This window comes from Stigmatopora nigra, chromosome 15 (genome assembly GCF_051989575.1).
Source record: "Stigmatopora nigra isolate UIUO_SnigA chromosome 15, RoL_Snig_1.1, whole genome shotgun sequence".
Lineage (NCBI taxonomy): Eukaryota > Metazoa > Chordata > Actinopteri > Syngnathiformes > Syngnathidae > Stigmatopora > Stigmatopora nigra.
The window spans coordinates 7,993,540-8,010,276 of NC_135522.1; the positions used below are offsets into that span (position 1 = coordinate 7,993,540).

At 38.9% G+C, this 16,737-nt stretch overlaps 3 protein-coding genes across 10 annotated transcripts; all 3 read right to left on the reverse strand.

The window, feature by feature from the left end:
- Positions 1 to 2,102: 2,102 nt before the first annotated feature.
- Positions 2,103 to 5,779, reverse strand: LOC144208467 (ATP-dependent RNA helicase DDX39A-like). Its single transcript, XM_077734337.1, has 10 exons — positions 5,647 to 5,779; positions 4,888 to 5,104; positions 4,675 to 4,802; positions 3,997 to 4,273; positions 3,797 to 3,915; positions 3,598 to 3,729; positions 3,289 to 3,398; positions 2,986 to 3,130; positions 2,666 to 2,813; positions 2,103 to 2,300 (listed from the first exon to the last, which is right to left on the reverse strand). The coding sequence occupies exons 2-10, from the start codon at positions 5,093 to 5,095 to the stop codon at positions 2,284 to 2,286; spliced, it is 1,284 nt and encodes a 427-aa protein (XP_077590463.1). The 5' UTR covers positions 5,096 to 5,104; positions 5,647 to 5,779; the 3' UTR covers positions 2,103 to 2,283.
- Positions 5,780 to 6,594: 815 nt separating this feature from the next.
- gcat (glycine C-acetyltransferase) lies at positions 6,595 to 9,811 on the reverse strand. The gene is made up of 9 exons (XM_077734468.1): positions 9,533 to 9,811; positions 9,000 to 9,130; positions 8,713 to 8,814; positions 8,488 to 8,634; positions 7,955 to 8,109; positions 7,753 to 7,835; positions 7,263 to 7,434; positions 7,020 to 7,141; positions 6,595 to 6,893 (listed from the first exon to the last, which is right to left on the reverse strand). The coding sequence occupies exons 1-9, from the start codon at positions 9,750 to 9,752 to the stop codon at positions 6,742 to 6,744; spliced, it is 1,284 nt and encodes a 427-aa protein (XP_077590594.1). The 5' UTR covers positions 9,753 to 9,811; the 3' UTR covers positions 6,595 to 6,741.
- Positions 9,812 to 10,106: 295 nt separating this feature from the next.
- On the reverse strand, positions 10,107 to 15,858 carry tom1 (target of myb1 membrane trafficking protein). Of its 8 annotated transcripts, none has more exons than XM_077735190.1 (16): positions 15,682 to 15,858; positions 14,688 to 14,772; positions 14,536 to 14,614; positions 14,306 to 14,455; positions 14,070 to 14,204; positions 13,836 to 13,973; positions 13,133 to 13,219; positions 12,797 to 12,930; positions 12,668 to 12,710; positions 12,480 to 12,603; positions 12,171 to 12,237; positions 12,031 to 12,088; positions 11,442 to 11,507; positions 11,028 to 11,090; positions 10,901 to 10,940; positions 10,107 to 10,764 (listed from the first exon to the last, which is right to left on the reverse strand). In XM_077735190.1, the coding sequence occupies exons 1-16, from the start codon at positions 15,752 to 15,754 to the stop codon at positions 10,670 to 10,672; spliced, it is 1,437 nt and encodes a 478-aa protein (XP_077591316.1). In that variant the 5' UTR covers positions 15,755 to 15,858; the 3' UTR covers positions 10,107 to 10,669. The 8 variants fall into 8 exon arrangements, with proteins under 8 accessions (XP_077591316.1, XP_077591314.1, XP_077591313.1 ...); XM_077735188.1 differs by having other exon boundaries at positions 12,797 to 12,927; positions 13,103 to 13,219; XM_077735187.1 differs by having other exon boundaries at positions 13,103 to 13,219; positions 13,836 to 13,970; positions 15,682 to 15,857.
- Between the last annotated feature and the right edge of the window lie 879 nt (positions 15,859 to 16,737).

A 16,737-nucleotide genomic window follows, 5' to 3' on the forward strand; every position in this document is an offset into this window, starting at 1 on the left:
GATAGCACTTTATTTAAAAATATTAATCTTAAATCATAAAGACTTACCATTTCAATGATGACCTAGAAAGGGTTCAACTTTATTTTTCTTTGGAAAACACATTATTTGTAGAAAAGAGTTCTTTATATGCCAGTGACATAAACATAACTCAAAGCTTTTGCACTAGACGACAAAAGTAAAGAAAATACCTAACTGTTATCAACCATACATTATGTAAATCCATTAATCAATACTATACTTTTTTGGACCATTTTGTGACCATAGAAAATGTCTTGGCTCAATACAGGTTTAAAAATGCATTAAACTAGATTGGGAGAAAAAGATGGATATTTCAATTCTATACCCATCAATATGCAAATGATATTTAAATAACAAACACACACAATTTAAATATATATTTACAAATAGGGAATTGCTTTTTAATCTAGGGTTTTTTTTCCTAGATTTTTCAGAAAGAAAGGCTAGAATTGAACATTGCTACTTTAGTATAGATTTAAAATGTGGTGTTTTTTGGTCCTTGATGGAGAGTTTTGCTTCAAGCTGTGCACCAACACCAAGAACCCCCTTGAACTTTTGAGACTTTTTTTGCTTGCTGGGGATGTAAATAGCAGACACACAGATATACAATTAATTGTTGCTGATTTATTTTGTTGTGAGGAAAATTGGCCTACTAGTACTGATAAACCAAAAAAGGTGGAAAGTACTTGACCCAAAGGCCTAATGATAATAATGATGATGTTACTTTGACATGCACCAGGCCCTCATTTGGTATTTATTCATTTCTATTTATTGTTGGGTTTCACACATAAGTGCCAGAACAACAACAACACCAAAAAGAGATCTGAACTACCACAGATTGGACCTTGATTATATTAAAGATAGATGACGGTAACAGAAACAAAAAGATAAAATGATGTGTTGAGGTTTGAAATGCATGTCAAAGGTTGTTTACATAGCTGGATTTATCCCCATGCTTTGATTCCACAAGAAACTGAGGCATTTAGCAAGCATCGGAAGAACAAGCTTGCCTGAGAATCTGGCGTCGGGAAAAGCCTGCGCCTGTTTCTGTGCAAATTACAATCCTGAGAGATAAATCCTTGCTCTCTTGGGTTGCTATAAAAATTGCACACTGTTTGTACTGAGGTAAACCTATCATTTGTGATGGGAGGGTGTAACCGCCATGCTGGCGAAAAGGGCCTGTCATCAAGCAGGAGGCTGAGTCATGAACTGGAACCATTAGTCATGCTTCTTGCTGGTATATACTGGAAAGTGGAGGCAATGAAGAGACTCTTGTGAGAATCGTGTTCTGCCTCAGAGGCAGCAACAAGAACATTTTTATGGACATTTTTGGGAAACATTGCTTGTCCTTACTAAATGCTTTAATAATATTTGAAATCATGAGTAAAAAAAAATCGATTAAATTAGTCTTGCTTGGCCATAATGGTTTGAGCATTTTTTTTCTCTCCCGACCATATAAGCTTTCTTAGTGAAATTGTGTCAGATTAAGGTTTTATTTTGGGGGGTATTGTAGGCCATGTGTCCTGTGCTGTTTGCCTATAGATGCCATTGCTCTGGAACTACTATACCTTTAGTTTTGTTATAGGGACAAACTAGAGAAGCAAAGTCCAGGCTATATATGGGCCAACCTTTTTACCAGTTGTTCTGAAATAGTCCATGTATATTTTAGCACTGAATACATGTGGGTCGGGATTTTGTATGCTTTTCAGTGCAAAATGTTGAGGATTGTAAATCTATGAGTGTACATTAGAGTCCATCTGTAATAACTACAGCATGATTTGAAATGTTTAATCCATTAAAGACTTCTACAGAGTCAGTTATTTTTGGGTATAAAGAAAAAAAGTATCAGCCATTATATACATAAGTTATTGTGTCAGGCGGTATGAAATGTTAAAAATCATATATAGTGCGGGGAACTACATTTTGTTGTGCTGCAGCAATAAATAGAAAAAGGAATGTTTATCACTCTAGTTACTCTAAATTTTGTTAAAAAATACAATTATTAACAGAGGCATTTAAGGACTGATGTTGGTTTTGTGACAAACTATGAAGCTGATCTAGAATTTAAGTTGACAACAGCAAAATGGCTTTTTAAAAAATGTTTAATTTCACTGAACAAAAACATGACAAATAAAATCGACCATATACCATGTCCCCAAAATTGGCAATAAAAATAAAGTATGATGAACAGGAACATTGGAGTTTTCAAATACAAAAGAAAAGTAGATCTAAGTCCATGAGGCAATGTCTGGCGGGCCAGTAGATTCATCTGGACTGCTCGACTAAAGTAGAAAAAGAGGACAGACATAAGTCTGTTAAAAAAACAACCCAAAAACCTCACAGGACAACAGCTGAACATATCAACTTCACAACAGGTGAAACATGTAAAAGCTGTTTCAATTTGATGTGAGCTGCGTAGCTGGTAACGGCAACAACTGTTTTCCCAAGTTGCCCAAATGACTAAATAACAGCGATTATCCGCAGGCCACTCTTGTCATCAGACTCCACTGAGCATATGCACGGAGGATAATTACAGGTGCTTTACAGTAAAGTGACCACAATCTATTGAATTCACACTCTATTCCAGTGGACCGGACCACTGGGCTGAGACTCATTAAATATGCTATTAACAAATACCGGGACTTACTGTAAGAGGAGATGTCGATTTCGTCGGGCAGCTCGCCCACATTGACCTCAAACCGGTCCTGCACGTCGTTCAGAGTCTTGGCTTCGGTCTCGTCCGACACAAAGGTTATAGCTAGGCCCTTGGTGCCGAATCTACCGGCGCGGGCGACCTGGTTGACACAAAAGTAGGGTTTCTTTCAGTGCTTTTTATAAGCCTGGTGGGCATTTCTTTTTTATGTTTCCAAATGACCGGCCGGATTTGATGAGCAGGCCCAATTTATTGTTGACTTCTCATGTAAAAGGGGAGAGAAGAGAAGAGAAGGAAATATTTTACATTCTTACCCTGTGTAAATAAGTGTCTGAATCTTCTGGCATGTCGTAGTTGAATACTATATTGACTCGTTCGATGTCCATCCCTCGACCAAACAGGTTGGTGGACACCAAAATGCGCCTTTGGAAATTTTTGAATTGCTGATAGCGAGACAGTCTGCAGAGGGGAAGAAGCAAAGTATCATAGGATCAGCCTTACTCTACCCACTACTCTTTGAATGTGTACAGCAAAGTGGTGCCACAAAAAGCAGCATTAAAATACTTGAGAGATCAGCAGGGCACATTTAATGAAAGAAACACGTGTGGTAGCCTCACCTCTCTTGCTGAGCCATGCCCCTGTGGATGGCAATGGCAGGGAAATTCTGCTCCACCAAAAGTTGTGACAAGGCGATGCAGCGCTGGACTCTCTTGACGAAGATCACCACCTAGAGGCAGAGCAGGGCATCGCATACTTGAGTCACCACCAGTCTACATACTTTTGCATACTTTTAAATTAGTTCCATAGATTTTATACTATATGGATGTATATTGCACATCTGTAAGTCTCAATTTTGATATGTTAATAGAAATTAATGACAATGGTGGAGCTCCTCAGCGTGTTTATACCATTGTAATTTATCTCACCTGGTTAAATTCCAACACATCCAGCAGGTCAAAGAGCTTGCGGTTCTTCTCACTATCCTTCAACTTGCAGTAGTACTGTTGCAGGCCGTGGAGGGTCAGTTTGGTCTCATCATCCACAAATACCTCCATGGGCTAATAAATAAGTGAAGAGCTCAAGTTTAGACATGGTAGAAAGCAACCTCGTGGCCGTTTTACTCACATCCTGCATGAATTTACGACAGACTGGTCGGATCTCCTTGCCTAGTGTGGCACTGAACATCATGACCTGCTTCTCGTGCGGCGTCATCCTGAAGATGTCCTGTACGTCACATCTCATGTCTGCACAAAGGCAAATCAAATTAAGAAACTCCCTCAAAAAAAAAAAAAATCAACACCCAAAAATCTCTCAAAGGAACCTACCAAGATGTTCTAACATTTTGTCACACTCATCCAGGACAAAATGTTTGACGTTTTTCAAGTTAAGCGTCTTGTTCCTGATCAAAGCCAGGATACGGCCTGGCGTTCCGACGACTATGTGGGGGCAGTTCTTCTTCAGGACGTCCTCGTCGTTTTTGATGGCCAGCCCGCCGAAGAACACCACTGTTTTGATGCTGGGCATATATTTTGAGAAGCGCTCGTATTCTTTGCTGACCTGGAAGGCCAGTTCTCGCGTGTGAGCCATGACTAACACGGCTACCTAAACAAAACAAAAAAACAACAACGGTTAATTTTAAGTTTGGCACTCAGTCCATTACAATTGGAAGGGCTCCCTGGCCCTCCTTTTTCAGATGAATCGCAGATTGACACCCATCTTGTCTTTGTGGTCATATGACTATGAAGGCTGTGGTAAACAAGTCTTTCTTTGAAATATTAAGGCAACATCAAACAGCAAGTGAAAATCCAACAAATTAGGCCCAGATGTCAAACAGCGGTAAAGTTTGGTCACTGGCTTGTTAAAAGAAATAAACAACACACCCTTTGGACTACAGAAACAACTTGATTGTTATACTATCACAAAACAACCTTCAACAAAGAAATCTCCCCTATGCAAGTCATTTTAAAACAATAACAAACAAAGTGTAAATGTGGAATACTAACCTGTCCATCGACTGGTTCAATTTGTTGAAGCGTTGCCAACACAAAAACAGCCGTCTTGCCCATTCCTGATTTTGCTTGGCATAGGATATCCATACCCAAGATAGCTTGTGGGATGCATTCGTGTTGGACTATAAAGTAAAAACAAAATGATCTTGATCAGCAAAAACGTCAACATAACAATTTAAGGCTTTGACAAGTTAAGCAAGGCATCACCTTCTGATGGATGTTCAAAGCCACAATCAATAATGGCGCGGAGTAACTCTGGTTTAAGCAAGAAATCCCTGAAGCCAGAACTGTGGATTGAAACGTAGGATCCCTTCACCTCCTTCTTGCCACCGGGGGCTGCAGTCTCAGTTGCCCCTTGAGGTTCGTCGTCGTCTTCATAGTCGAGCAACTCATTCTCAACATCATTCTCTGCCATCTTGTCACACTAAAAACAATGAAATCATACAATAAACTGCACTTAGAAAGATCTACTATTCAGTAATTAGACAACAGTGAGAAACGGGTCTCCCATGGCAACATGTGTGGTGGCTCACTTGAATTTAATGCGGTATAAACACAGGAGTTCATGCTAATGCTGAAAATGAATCGCATTCTTTGGAACATAGCAGCTTTGGCCTTGTGCTCGAACTTAAAATTTGCCGGTTGGCGGCATTATTTGAATAACAATCCACTGGGTGGTATTTTAGCAAGGGTAAGAGAAAAGTCCCATCGGGGTGCTTGAGATGAACAACGAGGAGAGTGGGTGTGAATTACAACTAAGCAAATTGTGAATGAATGATACTTTCAGTGACTAGGTCAGTCAACCTCATTGATGCTAGGCTATAGTATGCTATCCCGCTTTCCAGCTGCACCTCATTCAAACACAAATGATGATTATATTCAATGGGTGATCCGCGTACAACTCTTGGATAATTTCAAAAGGACTAGAAGATGGGCGACCCACTTGATATTATTAATTTTCATTACCTTAATAATATGGACGAGATGTAACTCCAACGATGAAGCGAAACCACATGGGAGGCCTCAGAAGGTTTGGACTAGCGAGCGGAAGTCCCGCCCATTACGACCTGCGCTTACACCATTGGTGGATTTAGAAGTAAGAAATAAAAAAGTCAGTGATTGGACAATTGTAAATTTGCATACGAGTTTGTAGTAGAAAAATGGAATTGAGGTTATCAATTGTAACCCCAAATGTAAGACATTCTACTTGCAAGATTGCTAAAATAGCCACCATGCCAACCTGTTTGTATAAGCAAACTGGTACCATAAACACTACTTTAATCATGTAATACTCAAGCCATCAATTACCCCAATTGTTAGACCTCACAGTCCTGGGGTTCCTGGACTTGCGTGGGTTTTCTCCAGGGACTTTGGTTTCGTCCCACATTCCAAATACATGTATGGCTGGCTGATTGGACATTTAATTACCCCTTAATTCTCCACATTCCCTGTGATTGGCTGGCCACCAATCCAGAGTGTCCCCTGCTTTGTGCCTGAAGTCAGCTAGGATAGGCTCCAGCACCCCCCGCAACCCTTAATCACTCCTGGGGTCTGCCCTTCTTGAGTGGAGTCTGCATAATCTTCCCATGCCTACATGGGTTTTCTCCAGTTTCCTCCCAAATGCACAAAATATGCATAGTAGGCTGAATAAACACTCCAAAATCCTCATCCTAGGGATGGATATGAGCATGAAGCATTGTTTGTCTCTTTGTCCCCTGTAATTGGCTGGAGACCAACTCAGGGTGTAGCCTACCCCCTGTCCAAAACTATCTGGGATAGGTTTCAGCACCCCCACTAAACCAGTGAGATTATGTTGCACAAAAGTTGAATGAATGGAATTCAGAATGGTGATGTTTACTATCATATCTATTTCAAAATGTCTCAGTAACCCCCTGTAAAAGATCCAAAGGCAGGTTGAAAGTCTTTAACTTTATTTCAGATTCAAGCAGTCAAAAACATCATCAATTTTTTTTTTTTTTACCATCACCCAAAAAATTCTGTGCAAGTGCTTTACTTTTCATCAGCACAATAGACGCAAGCAGTCATTTCTAAGTTGTCCTTTCAGGAAATAACTCCATGCTTCCTACCCGTCTGAATGAAAGCATCAACGCAGTGGTCAATATCTTCATCCGTGTGGGCGGCTGATATTTGAACACGAATTCTGGCTTTGCCTTTTGGTACGACGGGGAAGGAAAATCCGATCACATACACTCCTGTGGATGAAAAAGGCATTTTTATTTTGATCTTGAAAGTTACCCCTCTCTAAATTATGTAGACTATTTACTTTGTGTGGATAAAGGGAAGAAGAAGAAGAAAAAATACTTTGACTGTATCCTCACCTAAATTTAACATATCATCAGCCATTGAAGAAGCAAGCCGTGCATCACCAAGCATGACTGGACAAATTGGGTGAGCAGAGCCAGAGATGGTAAAGCCGGCATCCGTCATTTTATTGCGGAACCTGTAACAGAACACATGATTACAATCATCTATCTATGTAATAATGAATAGTAACCTGCAGCGTCATAATGCAGTTTATAAGGTTAAGTCTAACAGTGGACACTGAAGAAAAAAATTGCTACCTCATGGTTTTGGCTGACATGCTCTGCGCAATTTCAGCGGAGGCGAGTAGAAGCTCGACGGCCCGTGTGGCACAACCCACTACCGGTGGGGGAAGGGAGTTGGAGAAGAGGTATGGGCGAGATCGCTGCCTCAGCAAGTCAATGAGTGGCTTCGGACCTACTGTGTAGCCACCTGACATGAAGAAGAAAACAGAAAAATCATGCAATTATATCTGATTATTGCAATGGAACTTTTTATAGAACGTTGTATGTGTGCCCGCATTCTATTTTTGAAAACTTCTAGTTGTGTTTATGCAAACCTAATGATTGGCTGTATAATGCTGTCAATGTGAAAAAAAAAGGCAGAGAAAGCTCAAAACAAGCTTTGAAAAATGTTAAGTGTAGAAAAAAGTAATGTGAATAAAGTGCCTCCATTTATGCTGTCAGCTCCCGAATAAAAATTAATAACTACACAAACAAACAGAACTGAATTAAAAACAATAAAACGCACCAGCTGCACCTCCTAGTGCTTTTCCCAACGTAGAGTTTACGATATGAACTCGGTCCATCTCTCCCAGCAGCTCATCGGTTCCTCTGTGAATAGATATAATCTTCAACTTCCCAAAAAATAGTAGTCTTCAGAATTTGCCAATAACCCACTGGCATTTGGATGTGGGCTTTTTCAAACACTTAAGGAAAACTATTGTACTCACCTACCACGGGGCCCAAGAAAACCAGTAGCATGGCATTCATCAATGAAAACCATGGCTCCGTATTGGTCAGCCAGATCACAGATTCCTGTTAATGGTGCCACATCTCCATCCATTGAAAAGACTCCATCTGTCACTACCAACCGCATACGACATGACTGAAAAACACAAATATTACGAATGAGTGGCACAAGTCTTTAAAAAATGTATCAATACAGTATAGTTCTGGGCGATAAATTGATTTTATAAATACAGCTTTTCATTGTGGATCATTAATTAACAAGTAATGGGAGTTTTTATATCATTGTTGTTTTTGCCACACTTTTTTACTCCTTCAGATTTAAATTTGATACTATTTAATCCTTGTCTGCTATTGACTATGACAAATGTCCAATTCATTTATATTAACAAGACTTTTAAGGCCATCGGCATCAATGGCAGCCAATGAGTTCAAAGACATAAAGAGTTCAACTTGTTTTTCACGTCTGGTTGGTTCTTATTGTGTGAAAAAGTGAAAAGGAGGTTTTTATATATACCTGTGACTCCTTGAGCTTGGTTTCCAAATCATTTAGGTCCATGTGTTTATAGCGCAGTCTTTGTGCCCGACACAGACGGATCCCATCAATAATGGAGGCGTGGTTAAGTTCATCTGACAATACGGCATCGTCTGGGCCCAGCAAGACCTACAGACGTCATTGAAATGTTTAACTTAAGGTATTTCACAGGTGCATCTAGATATAACCTGCTAAAGAATGACCCGCCTCAAACAGTCCAGCATTGGCATCAAAACAACTGGCATAGAGGATGCAGTCTTCCCTCTCGTGAAACTCTGCCAACTTTTGTTCCAAATTTTTGTGCAAATCCTGCAAATAGCAATATAAGATAGTGATAGATTTTACTACGATATGACTACATCCATAAGCCATTGTTACACAATTACATTGGATGCACATCTGTATTTATAGGTTTCATATTTGGCATGATAAAACAGATTTGCCTAATGATGTAATTACAGATTTGTGCATTACTTGTTGATTGGAGACTTTACCTGAGTACCACAGATAAATCTGACAGAACTCAATCCAGCGCCATACGTTTTGAGTGCATCAATGCCTGCTTGCACCACTTCTGGATGACTGGATAGTCCAAGGTAGTTGTTGGCGCAGAAGTTTAAAATCTCTGAGGGAAAAGAGAAATGTCAAGTTTGGCGATCATGTCAACATTGAAGGAAAATATGGCAGGTGCTTCAGCCTATGAAAAATGTTACTTGTAGTTAAGTTTAGTTAACCTGATCTATTGATAGTTTTTTGAAAATACCCTGAATGTCAGCATATATGTTTAGTGTTCAGTTTAGTATAATGACCTTCCCATAAAAAAAACTCATATAGTTATAGATGAGCTATAAACACTAAAAATATTAAGGATTTTAGACCATGTGCCGTGCAGGGAATGTTATGATGTAATGATTGTCACGAATTTCCATCACTTGTGATTTTTAAAAGGAAGCTGTCGAATGCATTACTTGTTAAAAGGTGACCCACGATGAGGATATATTTAGTAGCGACAATATTTTGCTCTCACCGTTTTGACTTCTGTCCACCTTGATGTGCGGTCCCTGTTTGGACGTAATGATTCTTTCCGCCTTCCACGTCCCTGCCACGCGAATAGATTCGAGCTCGTTGTTCAAAATAGCTTTTGCTTCTGCAACAGCTGCGTAACTTCGATTTCCAAGCGAGGTGGAGAACCGCAAACCCCCGCGGAGGGGATTCAACAATGTACAGCCAGTTTTGCAGAGAGACATGTTGGTTAATAAATGCTACGTCTTTCAGCAGACGCCGGAAGTTGACATAGCCAAAAAGGAACAAAGGGCGTGGCACTTTGGACCAATCAGATAACTGAGCGCGTTCTGTAGTTTTTTTGTATCTGCAATAATATCCATTCGTAACAATAAATGAATAAATACATTTTTAAAAAGCATCCTGTTTCTCAAAATTGACACCAACAATGGCCTTAAAGAGAGTTTTCACATTTTTAGGTCAGAAAATGTACACTAAGCAATCATACCTCATGACCTTTTGTAAGGAAATATGAATATTTGGGGAATGTTTTGGGAGGTGTGTGATTATACATTAAAAGATAAAAAAGTAACTCTTGGTAGTTACATAACTCATTTAATTGCACTCTGCATTTAACTTAAAACATCTTCACAAAGACATTTCATGGTGGTAAAAAACAAACAAAAACAAATAAACAACTAAATTATGTTTGCTTTGCATCCCATTTCAATATTAACATGAAAAATGCCTCTACTTTTTATCTCAGTAAATTCCAATGTTTTTGTTCACATAATTCAACAGTGTTTTCTACTCTGACTGAGATCTTCAAAAGCCACAAATATAATTCATAGCAATATAGTTATCTATGTTGCAAAATGTGTTTAAGTAACAATATTCCAGGTTTCCTTCAATTGTAGGAATGTAATAATAGAAATTGTGCAAAAGTTTGCATTAGAATCAATAGTAATTACATCAAGTAAAGTCCTCTGGCCCTCATCCACTCATTAAAACCCCAAACAAAGCAAAAGCAGGATACAAAATAAGTAAATATAGGCTGCAGTCCTCTGTGTGCTTTTGATACAGGATACCAAAATACATCTCTTTCTGTCCCTGATGGCAGAGGGATGTTCTGAGAGTTGCGAGTGGCAGGCTGTATTGCAGCTCAGGATTCGGATTGGTTGGCATCCTGGGAAGACTGTCGTACGGAAGGTAACCGCTCAGCTGCTTTTGCTCTTTTTGCCAAGAACTTGTCAAATTCTTTAGAAGGGGAAAACCACAATTAGACATAAAACACTGCTACAGGTAAGTAACAGAAATAGAAAAGAATTATCGGTAGTTGGATTGAGTTGGTGCCCTCGACTCACTGCATGTTTTCATTTAAAAGATTGCATACCTTCGCTCGTGACACCATCAGAGTCCTCAACGTCGTCATACTGTCACAAACAGAAAATGCAGGTTACAGCACATACACAGAATTAAATATTATTGTGTAAAAGCTATTTTATTCTCCCACGGTTCACCTCATCATCTAACTCGAGCCACTTTTCAATATCATCCATTACATTTGACTGCTTGACGGGTATCTAAAAAAAGAGAGACAATGTATTAAATAGAATATAACGATGATTGGCTTTCTCCCATTAAAATACAAGGACAGTACACCACAACAACATGACACGAAGCAAGTGGCATATCAAGACAGAGCAAGGCAAATATTTATTCCCAAGTTTACCAATGTCAACTCAAAACATAATTGATGTCTTGGACATTATAAATAGCATGCAAACCAAACATGTTTTTCCGGCTGAAAAAAAGCGCTGACCAAAGTAAAAGTGAACCACAACCTTAAACTCCAGCAACAACAACGAAACTGCTAATAATAAAAAAAAAGGATGCATGGGGTAATTAGACACAATTTTTAGGCGTGGACCCACCATTCCCCTTTTAATCATCCAGTCTAACTTTGGTGAGGAGCTGTGGGAGGATGCTGGGCTGTGATCCTTCGTTGCATAGGTAGAGAATTATTGGAGAATGGGTTATATAGGTTTAGATTAATGTCTTGAAACTAATGATTAAATTACTACAGACACTACAACAAAGTAAGACATACTGAACCATGTGGACAACAAGAGGCACTGGAATATTATAATACTGATGTGTTCTAGAATTTCAGAAGATGACAATATTAATGTTGTGTATTAAATAAAACTTGGGAGAGATGTTCAATCAGGTGGCCATTTTTATCATTGTGCTCTGAGGGAAAAAATACATTAACTATCAATGCATAGGCTTGGTGTATTAAAATATGGTTAAAAGTGAATGTGTGTTTATTAGGAAATTCAATGAAAAAGAAAAAATATATAAAATTATGTCATAGTTTTCTATTGGAACACTATTCACTTTGTCCTCAAGGTCTCAGTAACAAAAACGACTACCGCAGCCAAAACCTTGACTTTTTTTTCTAGTTACAAGCAACTACAGAGCTACAAAACTATCATCTAAGCAGACAACAACTTTGCTTACTGCTTTAGAGTTTTCCTGAGCTTGTAGAAGGCCATCCATTCCAATGTCTATATGCTCACTGAAAACAAATTCACAAAAGATTCGGCTTTTTATATTTAAAGATTCAGAATAAAACACTGCCATTATAATATTTCCAGTACCTTGCTCTTTGAGTTGAACCATTTCTTTTGTGTAAAAATCCATCCAAATCATCTTCTTCCCTTGTGTCTATTGATAAGACAGAAAAATGTTTTGTGAGGGGAGGGAAAGCAACTGTGTTGAGTTTATAGAATGCAAAAAAATGACTAGACCAAGTGTAAAATCTCAGTATTAATACATACAGTATTTGGATATGGTGCATGATAATTTTCAATTTTCACAATTAGATTACGATGGATAAAAAAAAATATATATATATATATATACACAAGACTTGCATTCTTTTTCAGCTTTAAATAACAAAAACTTACTAAGCCCGGCCATCTGGCTGGACAAACTGTCCTCTTTTGATTGAGTGAGTGAGCCTCCATTGACAGCTGATGCAGCCTCAGATTGGCTCATATTGAGGTCCGTTAGGTTTACATATGAATGACTCTGTAAATGAAGAAAGGATGAGAATAGACATTAAAACAATGTGTCTTTGGACAAGATCACCTACCTGTTGTGTTGTGTTTGGACCATTTGTTACCTGTCTTTCAAACCTTAAGAAAAGTAATCAAACAATGATAACAAAGGTGGATCAATAACTTTGCAAATGGTGCCTCCATAGGATAAAAAAAATTATTACCTATGGTAGCGCAGGAAGGCAGTGTTCATCTCATCATTGGTTGCTAACAACTCTTCAATCAGTTTCTCCTCACTAAGCCTGGGGACAATCTTCACTATCCTGTCTTGCATTTCCTTACATACTGTGTATAGCTGCTAAAGACACAACCAAAGAGAGTATGTGTGGGTTGGGGGGGTTGTGATAGTGCAGATGTGGCAAATAGATAAAATGCGAGATCAGTTAAGGGCGACGGGACTGGGTTGCAATTGCTTTTTTTTTTTTGCAACAATGGTCCAAGTAAAACATGCATATGTGTAAGTTTTGTACCTCCAGCAACTCCATGTCAGCTTGTTTTACCGTGATAGGATCCAGTTGACTCATCATATCGGACATCATTGTGAGGTTGCTCCTCACCGCACCCAGCTCTGCCTTTAATGCTCCAACCTGGAGTATTAAATGTTAAAAAGTTAACATTCTTGCAAACACATATGCACAATCCTTTTACTACCATCTTATAATAGAACATGTATTTTAAATGGGCCTTTTATTGGCTTTATTTAGTTATATGTTTTGCTTTAAAGGACAATATATAGACAGGCTTTGCCTAATACTACAAGTACTGAACTGAAACTACATGTATTGTTTTATACAAACCAAAGGAAGAGCCATGTAAGTTACATCTGAATAATAGATCAGGAAAGGGAGTGTGTGAGAAAGTGTGCCAACATGTAATGTGATGAATTGGAAATACATCACGCGGTACCTTGACGTAAGACTTTAGTTTGTAACTCACTTCACTCATTTATCAAGTTAGTTTGTGGGATAAGTCTGAGCTAAAAGTTAAATGTTAGAATAGATATTTTTTGAGTTTTGATAATGAGAAATAAATGGCTACCTTGCCGTTTTTTTTTTTGACTTCACACTAATGTGTCTGAGAATTGCAGGTGAAAAAAATTGTTTCACAAGACGAAAAAAGGCAAAACAAAACAAGATTTAACCCCTTAAATCAAAGTACCGCTTGATGGTGAATAAAGAGCAAAATAGCCACAAAGTCCATCACCTGACTGGGAGTAAAGGCCTCTCCTCCCTCTATTGCTTGCTTTAGCTCAAGGGTCTGGGGTGGGATTAGGGGAGGTTTGTAGGACAGGAGCGGAGCAGGGACAGTAGCAATGGCAGGCCCGTTTCGAGACGAGGTCTGCTAAGCCAGGCACAGAAAAGACCCGAAAAGAAAGTTGTCCAAAGATGTAGGCCAGCATTAAGCAGTTTAGAGACCAGAGTGAGAACATATTGGTACCCTTTTGGGAGCTTGGACTGATGGGTAGCCATCTAATTCCGTGGAAGGGAAATCAAGCCCTTTCCTTCGCAGGTCTTCATAGACTGCAACCACACCAGTCAGGTCGGGCGAGCTACGGAATGCGTCTGCCCACGCCTTAAAAAGATGACAAGAGCAAAGTAGTTTTGACAGTATGTGACCACAGAGATGCAAATACAGATTTAAAATAGCTTTTCTTCCTCGCATAGTCGGCCGACCTGTATGATACCGAGTACTCGGTCGTGGACGATAAGAGGAGGGTTGTTCCTGGGGATAATAGATCGGACCAAAACCCCCTCGATGAAATCCCTTGTAGTGACTAGGATATGAAACCTGTAGCCACAGTTCTTCACGGAGGTTTCCAGAACCTGGAATGAGAGAATTTTCTGTCTCATTTCTGATAATAAATAAAATAATAGGAGGTTTGAGGTGTGGAAGAATGACTCACTGTGAGTGCCAGCATGACTTCCTTAAAGTTTTTGTTCCCCACAATCCTTTTCTTAATGGCTCTGACTGCATCTTTAGGTCTGCAATGAAAGAATATTGAGATTGGTGATATCCTCAGCTTTAAAAAAAAAAAATGCACACAGAAAAACACACCCTTCTTCTGCACTGTTGATCATATCACAGATCTCCATGTTGAGAGCCCAGTCTTCTGATGGTAGGCTAGAGCTTGTTGCTATCTCTGTAAAAGACAAAACAAAAGATAGCTCAAAGATTGGTCGACTAGTCGTGACAATTAAATTCGCCAACAAGTAACTTTTAAGATTATAGATAATGAAAAATAGAAAATAATACAGGTTGTGTGAGTGCGTTTTATTCTTGTTTACACAGGAGATAAATTCATCTTCATGTTATCTTATTAAAATAAATACAACAACCAGCTACCTCTATGAGAGGCAGAACATTTGTTTACACCATCTACAAAGTTTTCACAAAAGGTGAAACATGCCTTATGCCACAAGGCTAGAGTATTCAAAAGAGAAATTTAGTTAAAACATTTTATGAAAATCTAAAAATATATCAATTATACCTTAAACATATCACCACTTAAAATAGTGGAAATATTAGTTTTTAATTAAGGAATATGTCATAATGTGTAATACACAGTGTATCTCTTAAGCCTTAAAAATCTTCCAGACCAGGATTATTTTTAAACAAATAACATTCTGAGACAGAGTAAATTCAATTAAATAGAATAAATGATCATGTTATGCTTAGGGTGTTGTACTGTATTTTATCTGCATTAATAAATATAAATGCATGAGAACTGACATCTGAATGAGGTCAGCAGGAAGAGGACTTCATTTCATCCAATCAATTTGCAATATGACGATCTTTAGACCCCGCCTTTGTCTACCCATTGGTTAACCAGCGCGTCATTTAAGCATTATCTATTCAGTCTCAATAAAGGCGTAATTATTATTAAAGTAATGCCAGTTTTAATATCTCTAGTATGATATTACATTTCTGGATTGAAAAATGAAATACTAATAAAAGGTCCACAAATGTCGGCGTAGAATGACGAGGAGGATGCTGGCTCTGTATATCGCTACATTGAAACCGTGCATGGGTGGTTGGAAAACAAGCTCACCGATTCGCTGTCCCACGGGGGTGCTGAAAGGGTTCCCCAGTAAAAACTCCATTGTGGAAGCAGTAAAGGCCATGCAGAGCACCGATGAACCGGGCGAGCAGACGGGCTCGCTGCTGCTGCTCCTGCTGCACCCCGCCTGCTAGCTGCACGAAGTGGGACACTAGTTGAAGGTGCGTCACGAATTAAAGGGATAGCATCGTCGAAATATTACCCAGATGCGTTGGTAAAAGTGCACCCTCTGCGGGCAAATTTTAGTATTACAAGTATTGAATGGTTAAGATGCACTGACGAGAAATATTACTTGCTACCATGGAGACAAGTGAAAACATTTATCGTGTCCATACGTCTAGTCTCATTCATTACATTTACTGAACCCCTTTATCCTCATTAGGGTCACGGGGGGTGCTGGAGCCTAGCACATCTGATTACAGGCACCCTGCATCGGTGACCAGACCATTGCAGGGCACAAGGAGACAGACAACCATGCACACACACTCATACCTAGGGACAATTTAGAATGTCCAATCACACTGCATGTTTTTTTTATGGCTCAAAATGGACAAAAAGAACAGGATGAACAATCCTTTCTTACATCCAGAAAGTCACATCTCATTAGATTAGCACTTGACAGCAAACAAAGCAAAGAAAGTGAAAGAAGTTGTGCAATGGCCCTGGCAATAACCTGACCCGAATCCAAATGAGCACAAAGTATGAGGCGGAGTGCAAATACTAGTTTGCAGCAAGGGAATACAATGGGAAAGTTTGATTAATCAATTGTATGCATACACACACACACATGCACCCCTATATACATTGCACACACACACAAAAGCATTACACATAGTCAAAATTAGAAAAAAACAACAACTTTGAAATTGAAATAAAGTGACAGTTTGTGATCTGGAATTTGTTATTATGTAATTTGTCTTTGTCAAGATACAAACTATAGATCACATTAGCATTGAAATACAGTTAAAACTATTGAAGAAAGCTACTTAATTGTCAATGCCTATGACACATTTCTAGAACTATTTTATGTGTCAGCCGAAACAGTGA

What these genes read in the sequence shown, in the direction of transcription:
- LOC144208467 (XM_077734337.1), bottom strand. Translation starts at nt 5,095, where the DNA reads ATGGCAGAGAATGATGTTGAGAATGAGTTGCTCGACTATGAAGACGAC. An exon ending in CTTTGAACATCCATCAGAAG is followed by an intron (nt 4,803 to 4,887) that starts GTGATGCCTTGC and finishes TTTACTTTATAG; the next exon opens with TCCAACACGAATGCATCCCA. An exon ending in GGCATGGCTCAGCAAGAGAG is followed by an intron (nt 3,131 to 3,288) that starts GTGAGGCTACCA and finishes TCCCCTCTGCAG; the next exon opens with ACTGTCTCGCTATCAGCAAT.
- gcat (XM_077734468.1), bottom strand. Translation starts at nt 9,752, where the DNA reads ATGTCTCTCTGCAAAACTGGCTGTACATTGTTGAATCCCCTCCGCGGG. An exon ending in CCAAGCTCAAGGAGTCACAG is followed by an intron (nt 8,110 to 8,487) that starts GTATATATAAAA and finishes TGTGTTTTTCAG; the next exon opens with TCATGTCGTATGCGGTTGGT. An exon ending in TGATGATATGTTAAATTTAG is followed by an intron (nt 6,894 to 7,019) that starts GTGAGGATACAG and finishes TTTCATCCACAG; the next exon opens with GAGTGTATGTGATCGGATTT.
- tom1 (XM_077735186.1), bottom strand. Translation starts at nt 15,754, where the DNA reads ATGGCCTTTACTGCTTCCACAATGGAGTTTTTACTGGGGAACCCTTTC. An exon ending in AAGTCATGCTGGCACTCACA is followed by an intron (nt 14,456 to 14,535) that starts GTGAGTCATTCT and finishes CTCTCATTCCAG; the next exon opens with GTTCTGGAAACCTCCGTGAA. An exon ending in GGATGATTAAAAGGGGAATG is followed by an intron (nt 11,091 to 11,441) that starts GTGGGTCCACGC and finishes CTCTTTTTTTAG; the next exon opens with ATACCCGTCAAGCAGTCAAA.